This window comes from Ailuropoda melanoleuca, chromosome 10 (genome assembly GCF_002007445.2).
Source record: "Ailuropoda melanoleuca isolate Jingjing chromosome 10, ASM200744v2, whole genome shotgun sequence".
Lineage (NCBI taxonomy): Eukaryota > Metazoa > Chordata > Mammalia > Carnivora > Ursidae > Ailuropoda > Ailuropoda melanoleuca.
The window spans coordinates 7,121,142-7,132,122 of NC_048227.1; the positions used below are offsets into that span (position 1 = coordinate 7,121,142).

Below are 10,981 nucleotides of genomic sequence, written 5' to 3' on the forward strand. Positions count from 1 at the left end.
CGGCAGCCACCAGCCCCTCGGGACAGTCCTCTCCACCCACCACGGTCACTCCAACATCCGCAGTCACCAGCTCCCCGGCGCAGTCCTCCCCAAGCACAGCCCCTGCGTCCTCAGCCTCACCCACCTCGGCGGCCACCAACCCCTCAGCGCAGTCCTCACCAGCATCCTCGGCCTCTCGCACTTCAGCTGCCACCAGTCCCTCGACGCAGTCTTCCCCAGGGACATCACCAGCGTCCTCGGCTGCTCCAACCTCGGACACCACCAGCCCCTCGGCACAGCCCTCTCCACCCACCACGGTCACTCCAACATCCGCAGTCACCAGCCCCTCGGCGCAGTCCTCCCCAGTGACATCACCAGCGTCCTCGGCCGCTCCCACCTCGGCAGCCACCAGCCCCTCGGCACAGTCCTCTGCACCCACCACGGTTACTCCAACATCTGCAGTCACCAGCCTCTCGGTGCAGTCCTCCCCAGCGACAACGCCAGCTTCCTCGTCTTCTCCCACCTCACAGGCAACCAGCCCCTCAGTGCAGTCCTCCCTAACCACAGGTCCTGCGTCCTCAGGCTCACCCACATCGGCAGCCACTAGCTCCTTGGCGCAGTCCTCCCCCTCTTCCTCATTTGTTTCCACTCCTGTCCCCTCCAGTTCTCCAACAGCTTCTGCCACCCTCTCATCTGTGACTCCTGTGGTTGTCACCACCACGACTCTGTCCACTTCGACCTCCAGGTCCGCCCCTACCACGCAGATCACCACGTCTACTACAGTCCCGATTGTCACCACTCGCTCTACCACTGTTACGATAAGAAGCACCCCAACCCCTACATCTACTGCTCCAGCAACCACACCAGGTAAGCAATTTCTTGAATTTGCCTTTTGTAGCTTTATATTTCTCTCTCCCACTATGGTCTTCTTAAACTTTTACCCTTCATACTCTTTTGTTCTTGTTTCCCCTGATATCAAATGTCATCAGTGCTGTCACCCTGTCTCTGACCTCTCGGTGTGCCTGCTGTGTCTTCAGCTAGATCCACTCTGTCATACGGCACGCTTTGCCTCTTTGCCTGGACACGTTCAACCCCCAGCAAAGTGTCTGCAGACTCCATTTTTCCTTTTGTATCTGCGAGACTCTGTCCCACTGTGTTTTATATCCTGTAATTCCACAACTTCGTATCTTTCATTTGGATTTCATATCTTTTTAGTGGTTTTTCTCTTTGATTTTGCTCATGATTAAATGCAAAGGGTTTTGTTTTTGTTGTTGGTTGTTTGTTTGTTTTTGGAAGCGGGTGTTGCCAATAGTACTCACATATGCCTTTGGCAAGTAGCTCTCTGCTACGGTTCACTTATTATTTTTTTTAATTTTCTGCGCATCCAGCACCGAAGCCAAAGAAGGTTCACTTTTATTAGGTCTGAGCTCAGCCTCTATGCCTTTGAATGTTTCCATATCCTTATGCCTTCCTGTCTTCTCTGTGTCTATAGTTTCCACTCAGCTCTCTTTGCTCTGGGTAGGATGAGACCTGCTCCACTCTATACCTACTGTTATAATATACTGTTATTATGTAATATAGAATATACAATATATATTACACCATACACTGTTATACTTGTGACACTTATTATCAGAGTGAGAAAGGATATTTGTCATACATTAAAAAAACCATAGTAGTTAAAATACTTGAAGACATTTTCTGGTTTGGAGGAATAATAGATATGCCCAGAGACATAAGATCTGTGTTTGCCTGGGGCACAGACCAATCCTGTCTTGAACTGAGGAAGATGAAGGGAAGTTCTTCAGCATTTGGCTACAGCATTTTCTCAGTGCTTTGTGAATTCTTCCTCTGGCGAGCTCTTTGCCTGGCCTCTGTTTTACGTGGCTGTGTTCTTTGGTTTCTCTCCAATGTGGCATTGTCTGTTGCGCTCTCTGGTTCTCAGAGGTGCTGAGCATCTTCAGAGGGAAGGTCTGGACCTTGTGTCCCCAGGATGTCCCACAGGTGACTTACAGTGAATGCATGACCACTAGGCCCACAGCTGGTGTTGATCACCTCTCTGAAGGCAGATGGTCTCCCTTCATCTTCCTCTTCTTCCGGGGAGGTTGGCTTTCCCTGTAGAGCTTTGGGCAACAAGTCACACACCCCAGGAGGTCCTTTTGTTGCTACGCACAAGCTTGTGCTCAGCACTTAGATCAGGTCTGGACATCTTCAGTAACACACGAGAGAGAGAATGAGAGAGAGAGGCTGACTGAGGATTTATGGATCTTTATTGTGCCCAGGACGCCGTTCTTGACTGAACTCTTTCATTCTTTCTGAGTGTCTTAGACCAAAGGCCTGTAAACAGAGGCTGTGTGATGTGATGGCCATGGGTGTGGCCCACGCGCACTCCGAATCTCAATCTCGTAGGAGAGAGGTAGACCAGGAGGCAGAGGTGGGGCAGGTCTTCCTAGAGTATGTGCATATCTCATGTGCCTCCTTAGAAAAAACATACCCGGAATACTAGTCTGTACAGGTACAGCTCTTTTTAAGAAAAGCCAAAGGGGGGGCACCTGGGTGGCTCAGTCAGCTAAGCATCTGCCTTTGGCTCAGCTCATGATCCCAGAGTCCTGGGATCGAGTCCCATGTCAGACTCCTTGTTCAGTGGGAAATGTGCTTCTCCCTCTGCCTGCCACTCCTTTGCTTGTGCTTTGTTTGGCAAATAAACAAAAAAACCTTTAAAAAAAAGGAAAAGAAAGAAAGAAAGAAAGAAAGAAAGAAAGAAAGAAAGAAAGAAAGAAGAAAGAAAGAAAGAAAAAAAGAAAGAAAGAAAGAGAAAGAAAGAAAGAAAAAGAAAGAAAGAAAGAAAAAGAAAAGCCAAAGGGAACAGAGCTCTCACTCTTCCAGGCAGGTTGAGGGAGGTTATATTCCTCACTAATCATGGATAGTCACAATGGCAACAATTTCCAGTATGAGCTCTTCTGAAGCAGGTGTTGGAGAGAAAATGACATACTCATTCGAAGGCTTGCTGGAATCTAGATTGGTCACATTCCTCTGGGTACTCCTAGTTTCTGTTTCCTCTTTTCTCTACTTCAGCCTTGACTGTGTTGTCCCTCACTCCTGACAACACTAGGTTTCTCATTCCTTTCTTTTCAAGCTAAAGTAAGTCATACTAGAATACTCCAAACCAAGTCAAGTCTGGCCTCCACACGGACCCTTGGGCAGGTCTGTTAGCCTCTCTCCACCTCACTTGTCCCATCTGTAAAGTGGGGATGACACTAACTGTCCTGCCCACCCCAGGGCCTTGTGAGAGTATCAAATTAGATGGTGCCTGTGAAAATGTGGTGCACGCTGTAAAGCGTTGTGCAAATATGTGTGGGTAAGAGGGGCCTTGTCCTTTTCAGGGAACTGCTTAAATGGAGGGACATGGAACGGGCAGGTCTGTGTTTGCCCCAGCGGCTACAAAGGAGACCACTGCCAGAACAACCTGTTCTGCGAGAATGAAGGCTCCTGGGATGGGATCAAGTGTGTGTGCCCCAGCCCCTACCACGGGCGGAAGTGTGAGGAGGTGGTCCCGAGCATTGAGATAGGTGAGTGAGACTGCACGGCCCTGCTCTCCCCAACCCTGGGCCTCCATTCCTGCCCCTCTGCATGCCCAGGAATATGGCCTCTTCTGGGGGCAACGATTTTACTCAATGGTAAGAAAGGTGAAACATTAAAAAAATGAATAAAGCAAGAAGGTATGGTTTGGAATAAAACACAAATTTGGCACAGAATTTTACCATAAAATACACTAAAGGTAAATGAATGTGTGATGGAGGAGAATACAAAAAGTGTGTGGAATTCTCTAAGAGAACGTAAAACCTGAGACCCCAGGGCTCGGTCCCAAAGCCTGAGGAGGGCAGAGTACTCCCCACCCTCCAGGGGCACTCTGGTGAGACCTGAGTGGGGGTAGTGGGTGGTGGAGCCAGGCCACTCCCCTGCCCAGGGCAGAATAGCTGGAGGTGTGGGTCTCCTCGGGAGGGAACTTGGGGGCGGCGGGGAGGAGGGCTCTGTCCTCACTAAGTGGTGTTTCTGTCTGACCCCCTCAGAGCCTCCACCGGAGACTGTCTCTGCCCAGATGGAAATGACCGTGACAGTGACCAGTATGGAGTACACCAAAGAGCTAGAAGACCGGAATTCTGCACAATTCCAGAGCTTCAATAAGACATTCACAGACGAGGTGAGCCTGGGAATGCAAGGCCCCATGCGCCACTCAGCTCTCCCCAGGGAGGAGTCTCTAGAGGTGAAGAAAGCAGCTGAGAGCTATTCTCCTGTTAGAGGTTTGGGAGTTTCTCAGTTCACTCCTTGCCTCAGGTCTTGCCAGAGAGCTTGTGGAAAGACAAAGCAAGGTTCCATGAAAGGGTAGTGGTGGGCCCCAGGGGCAGGACTGGTGTCTGAGCAGGGACCGCTCCATCGGGACAATGTGCCGCTGCCGGCTCGACAGAGAATGGGGAATGGAGCAGGTCCACACTCTGCCTTCCCGAGTTCCGGCAGGCTTCAAGTTGGGACCTCTGGCATGACACGGTGATCTCCTTGCCTTTCAGATGGATAAAGTTTATTCCGGAATCCCTGAGTATCAAGGGGTCAACATCACAAGGCTGTCGTGAGTATCTGGGGCTCCTGGGAGGAAAGTCTTTGGAGTGGAAGCAAATAGTCATAATTATAAACAACACTGTAACTCTGCCCCTCTGTTAGTTGGTTAGGGCTCTCCTAACAAAATACCCCAGACTGGGTAGCTCAAGCAACGGAAATCTATTTCTCACGGTTCTGGAGGCTGGAAGTCCAAGATCAAGGTGTTCGGTGCGTTGGGTTTCTTCCGAGTCTCTCTTTGGCTTGTAGACAACCGCCTGATTGGGTCCTCACACAGTTTTCTTCTGTTCAACACATTCCTGGTGTGTCTTTATGTGACTGAATTTCCTCTTTTTTTTTTTTTAGTTCTTATTTATTTTTTTGTAGCAATGTCTACACTCAACACGGGGCTTCAACTCAGGACCCCGAGATCAGAGTCACATGCTTTTCCAACTGAGCCAGCCAGGCGCCCCCCAAATGTCCTCTTCTTCTAAGGACAGCACCCAGATTGGATTAGGACCTACCTCAGCAGGCTCATTTTAACTTAATTGCATCTATAAAGGCCCTATCCCCAAATACAGATGCATTCTGAGGTACTGGGGGTTAGGGCTTCAACACATGAATTTTGGGGGAACACAATTCAGCCCATAACACCCTCCAACAATTACGGTTTCACATATATTTTCCAATTTGGAGGCTCTTAAACACCCTGTGAGTGAGGCTGGCAGGCCTGTTCCCATTGCACAGATGAAGAAACAGACCTAGAGACAGGCACTGAGTTGCCTGAGGGGTCATTTATGGAGTGGGAGAGCGAGATTCACACAGAAGTCCTCTTATGCTGGGGACACAGACACATGAGAACACTGCAGGTTACACCTTGTGTGATGGACACCCCACTTGTCTTCAGAGATGAAGCCAAATAACTTAGCTTGGGAGGGAACCCCAGGGAAAAGGTGTCCAAGTCCACAGTTGGCCAGTATTCACTCCCACTCACCTCTCATAGGATTCTGTCCCCACAGAATCTTGACCCCGTTATCAACCTCAACTTTCTGAAACCCTTAGAATGGTGCTGGCCAATGAGGTTTACAGGAGTTGCCCACTTCCCCTGGGTCATGAGGGAGCTATCTTTCCCATGGTTTACAGAGTCATGAGAATTTTCAAGAGGAACTTACAACCAGTACGAAGAAAGCTGCACAAAAATCACGGGGGGGGGGGAATGTGTCTGCCAGCCTCTGTTTTTCTTCCTCTCTTAATTGTGTCCAACCCAAACCTTCTCTCTCAAATAAGAGAGGACACCCCAGGTGGGACCAGGTGGGCTTGTCACACCCCCTCCCCTCCCTGTGGTCTGTGAGCTCAGCAGGTGCTCCCTGTGAGCTCTTCAGCAGCTCAGCTCTCCTGAAAGACAAAACCATTTTTCTTTCTGGCCCTAAAACTTCCTCTCCAGGTTTGGCATGTGCTGACCCCACAGGGCTCTCTTTTGCTCCTGGGGATGGGGCAGCCTGTGGGTATAGACGTCACCCTTCTTCTCTACGTGTCTCTATCTCTCAGGCAAGAGACGGAAGACAGGCTCTGTGGACCAGGCATTTTTACATTCCTGCTGGCTTCTCCTAGCTCCTAAGCAGAGAGTAGGAAGAGACTTTCAGCTAGAATTTTAACCCTTTAGGTGTCAGAGATTCGTTTTAGCATTGACAGAGGTGTATGTGTTGAGCTTCAAATCTGTGCATACTCTTAAGAGGCTCACAGACCTACTACAGCCCTCTACCTAGCAATTCGTGAATGCTGTGAGAGTCCCTGGTGTCCTCCAACTCTTAAGGACATCTTGCCAGAAGCTGCCCAGTCTCCTGCTGGAAGGCATTTAATCACACCTTGAGGATGATCTTCCACAGTCCCATCTTTCTCTCCATCTTTGCACTTGAGTACCTGAGACTTCCACACAGGGATGCCTAGAACCTGACCCTTGAGACAGACAGTCCTCTTAGGCACAAGTCGTGGTGTGAGTCCTATGGGGAAGTGCCCAGCACTCTGCCTGGAATAAGCCTTCACCCAGGGAACACCAGGTCATTATTCCAGCCATCCTCCCCCAGGGCATGGGGGCAAAGAGGGCATATCCTGCCTGGGAAAGGGGGCTGGGGACGTGAACACCTATTACTACCTGGGAGGATGCTCACGGACATCTTTTTCTCTCCTCAGTGCTGGCAGCATTGTGGTAGAACATGAAGTCCTCCTGGAGACCAAGTACATCCCAGAGTACAAGGATGTTCTCGTTAAGGTCACCCAGCAGGTGACGGAAAAAATCCAGAATGTAACCAAGGAGCAAATAAGCAGAAATAACACCTGCCCAAGTAAATTTCTAGGCCTCTGGGAGGGGCTGAAAGGGGTCCTCAAGGAACCTTTAAGCTTTGTCATCCCTGCGGTGGGGGAGGAGGGAAAAGCAGGCTTACATGCAGGCTAAATCCTGTGGGACCTCTGCGGGAAAGTGAGACTAAGCATGGCTTGTTATGCAGGACAGATTCTTCTGAATGTAATGAATAGTGTGGAAATCTTGACAAAAGTGCTTACGGGAGAAGAAGACACGGGGAAGGCACAGGGGACTTGGAGGGTCATTGTTCTGGAGAGCTGGGCATGAGGTTGGCAGTCCCCAACTGCAGGGCTGGGTTTCCCACCACCCCTCATCACAGGCCCAACCCCCACTCCCCCACCCCCTACGAAAGGAATCTGTTTTAAGGGGCTCTATGTGTCTCCTTTCACAGCTGTACTGTGTTACAACACGACTGCCACCAAGGTGCAAAACGTTACAGTTACCGAATATGATCCTGAAGGTAGGTGACTGGGGGGAGGGCTCCAGGGAGGGCAGGGGGAGGCAGACAAGATGCCTGGCTGCCTGGTCACTGCAACTCCTCCACACCCCACAGAGGAATGCCAGGAGAGGGCTGGGAAAGTTTACGCTGCCTACTTCTTCGTGGAGTACAAGGAAGAGAAACCAAACTGCATCAACCGCTGCACGCCAGACTTCAACAGCTCCCTGAACTGCAACTTCGGGAAGTGCCAGCTAGAGCCCAGAGGCCCTCGGTGCTAGTGAGTGTCCCACCCCAGTCTGGCTGTCCTTCCTCCCCACCAGGGACCCCACTCTTCAAGACTCTGCCTAAAGGCCAAGACATGGAGTAGGTCCTGGCCTCTCTTGAATGCAGCCAGCCACAAAGGACATGTGTAGCCAGAGCCCCAAGGCCAGGTCCGGAACAGGCCTCAGTAGCTCCCCTCCCCTCCCTGGGGTTTGTGCAGTTGAGGCTAAAGGCTGTGCCAAGCTCTGAAGAAGTGGAAGGAAAGCCCCAGCTTCAGGAAACTCGTAGTCAGATGACAAGGGTAGAGCCTTGCTTCCAGGGGGAGACCATACTGGTGAAATGAGAAGGTGGGAGGGTGGAAAGCCTCTAAAAGCCCGAGTCACAAGCTTTCCCTACTGAAACGAAACCAAAGAGAGGTGTCACGCATATGCAAAGGCCTGAGTAGATGTTCTGGTTCTGGGAAGCTTTCCTGAACGAGGATTTTGCAGGCTGGTGTGGGGAGGAGAGGAACAGGGCTTAGAAAGGGTGTCTGCAGGGAGGGGAGGGAGCTTCAGAGGCAGAGTGTGTGCTGGGGATCCGGGATGGGGATTTGCTTTTCCTGATGGAAAGGGAGAGGCTGAGAACATGATGGTTAGTGCATGGATAAAAAGTTTGCTATTGGGGTCTCAAGTTCCTGGGTACAGCTCAGGGCAGCGCCAGAGGTGGGCTAACCACTCTAGATCCTGGGCTGCAAAACCTGAAAGTACTGGGCTGAGTACTGGGTCTCTCTTAGGCCCATGCCGTGGAAGTTGGACTTTACCTCTGCCCATCCCCTCAGGGCTCCTCATTCTGCACCCCAGCAAAGTCGTCCTCACCCTCTCCTCATTAAGCACCCATGGGGTCAGGGCTGGATCTGAGGCAGGGTGGCTGTGGGTGTTGGCTGCCCCTGACTCAGAATGCTCCCTCTCTCTATCTGCCCCCTCTGTCTGTCTCAGCTGCATGACCACAGACACTGACTGGTACAGCGGGGAAACCTGTGAATTCAGCACCAAGAAGAGCCTGGTGTATGGGCTTGTGGGGGCAGCTGGTGCCATAGTGCTACTCGTCCTTGTTGTTCTCTTGATGTTCATGCTCCGTTCCAAGAGAGAGTTGAAAAGGTGAGTCACTGCTGCCACCTCTTCCATTTGCCTCCAGCTCCTCCTCCTTTTCTGACCCCTCTGCCTTCAGTCATTCATCTTCAGGGTGGACAGTGGGGGAGCTGAAAGGAGGGACATAACCAGTCCCCAAATCCTAGTTCCCTGCTCGTAATGGAATCTCTCTGGTGTTTCTGTCAATAGGCAAAAGTCTAGAGTGTCTCAGTTGTACAAGTGGCATGAAGAAGATGGAGGGCCAACACCTGGGACCTTCCGAAACATTGGCTTTGACATCCATGAAGGTATTGGAAGTCCTCAGTGCACTCAAAATGTCTCAAAGTGTGGAGACACACATGGGAGGTACATGGGAGGACTTAAAGGAGCAAAGAACAGTATTTTTATCTCTAAAACATTAGGTTCCACATCTGTACCCCTATTTCCACCTCTGGCTCCTGCAAGACCCTGGATGAGGTATAAGCATGGGCACAGCATAACTAGGCCATTAGAGGGCACGAGTTACTTGATGGTCTAGATTTCTCCAGAACACAAACCTGCCCATGTGGACACGGAATACCACCTAGGAGTGGGTGAGCTCATTGACAGGTGATTTATAGCTCAGTCAAGAGATTAACTGCAGATTTTGTCAGGTTAAATGTATGTGTTAAAATTTCTACACTTCGAGCCTTTACATTCCAAAGAAGGGGAAAATGGAACGAGGAAACCATTTTAGTCAATCCACAAAAAAGCAAGAAAGGGGGAGCAGATGATAAGGAAAGGGATGATAAATAGGAAGCATAAAATAAGATGGTAGAAAATAATCTACCATGTGAACAACAACAAATATAAGTGGATTAAACACTCAGCTAAAAGAGGGAATTTTTAAAAATCTAGCTATTTCCTGTGAATGAAAGGCAGAGCACAGATGAAGGCAAAAGTATGGAAAATTACAAAAAGGAGAAACACTAGCCCTGCAGAAGGTGGGATTAGGGGGAGAGATGGGAGCTTGTCTTCCTAACCAGCTGCTTCCATGGGGCTTTCTTCCCTTCCAGATCGAGATGACTCCATCCACTTGGACTCCGTTTATAGTAACTTCCAGCCCTCCCTGGACCACATAGACTCAGAAACGCAGGTAAGAAAGGCATGGATGAAGTGTTCACCTCCCCCTGCCCTGAGACTCCCTAGCCTCTCCTACTACGGTGAGATCTTCAGGAAAGCAAAGTCATGTTTATTGTTTGTTAGTCCAGGTGACCTCTAGGTCTACACTGCTGGGAAATGAACAAAAACTTGGGGTGGCAGCAGGTGGGGGAGAAGGAGCTAAGCAGCAGGGTGGAACCTACCTTCCCTAGATCCCTGAGTCTCCAGGTTCAGAGATTTCTTTTCACTTTAAGTATGCCCTTGATGGCCACTTTATTTAGTTTATTTAGTTGTTTTAATTTTCAAACCCACATAAAAGTCAAAATAGTAGTGTACTAAATACCCCGCCTAGATCAACAATGTTTAACAAGTTGCTACACATTCATTATATGGCATAGTATGTACAATACACACACTCATCGAATTCTGCTGGACCATTTGGAAGTCAGTTGCAAACATTATGACATTTGATAAAATGATAAAAGTGATAAAACACTTTAGTACACACACACACACCCCCAAATACCATTAGCATTCCCAATAAGTTGATGATAATTTCACAATATCATCCAATATCCATTTTTCCAATAAACCCAAGAACATCTCTTATGACTAGTTTTTTCAAATATGAACAAATTTCACTCACTGACTTTTGTGTCACGTTGGTCTTTGTAATCTAGAACTGACTCCTACCTTTTAAATATATTGATTTTTAAAGAGTCTAGGATGACTGTCTTAAGGAATGTCCCACATTTTGAATGTATCGAATTACTTCCTCATGGTGTCCCTTATCTTGTCCCTCAATCCTCTGTACATCCTACAAATTGGCAGTTAGGCCTAGAGGCTTGATTAGACCCAGCTTAGACATTTTGTTAGGCATATGTCACGGATGATGCTACTGCATCACCTCAGGGGGTACATCATGTCAGATGTCCCACTATGAGTGAGGCCAAGATTGCTTGGCAAGAGGTGACCACTCATTGATTGCCACCTTAATTTTACTTTTAAGATTTTATTTTTTTTTTTAAAGATTTTATTTATTTATTCGACAGAGATAGAGACAGCCAGCGAGAGAGGGAACACAAGCAGGGGGAGTGGGAGAGGAAG

The 10,981-nt window shown here is 49.2% G+C and overlaps 1 protein-coding gene across 1 annotated transcript in view; it reads left to right on the forward strand.

Annotated features, from left to right (window-relative positions):
* MUC17 (mucin 17, cell surface associated) overlaps positions 1-10,981 on the forward strand; it is a 19,642-nt gene that overhangs the window by 7,778 nt on the left and 883 nt on the right. Inside the window, exons 4-13 of the mRNA XM_034669938.1 lie at positions 333-846; positions 3,363-3,548; positions 4,050-4,180; positions 4,545-4,603; positions 6,760-6,911; positions 7,320-7,388; positions 7,482-7,644; positions 8,603-8,764; positions 8,945-9,042; positions 9,790-9,869. Of these exons, the coding sequence (XP_034525829.1) occupies positions 333-846; positions 3,363-3,548; positions 4,050-4,180; positions 4,545-4,603; positions 6,760-6,911; positions 7,320-7,388; positions 7,482-7,644; positions 8,603-8,764; positions 8,945-9,042; positions 9,790-9,869 (1,614 nt within the window). The remainder of the gene's footprint in view (positions 1-332; positions 847-3,362; positions 3,549-4,049; positions 4,181-4,544; positions 4,604-6,759; positions 6,912-7,319; positions 7,389-7,481; positions 7,645-8,602; positions 8,765-8,944; positions 9,043-9,789; positions 9,870-10,981) is intronic.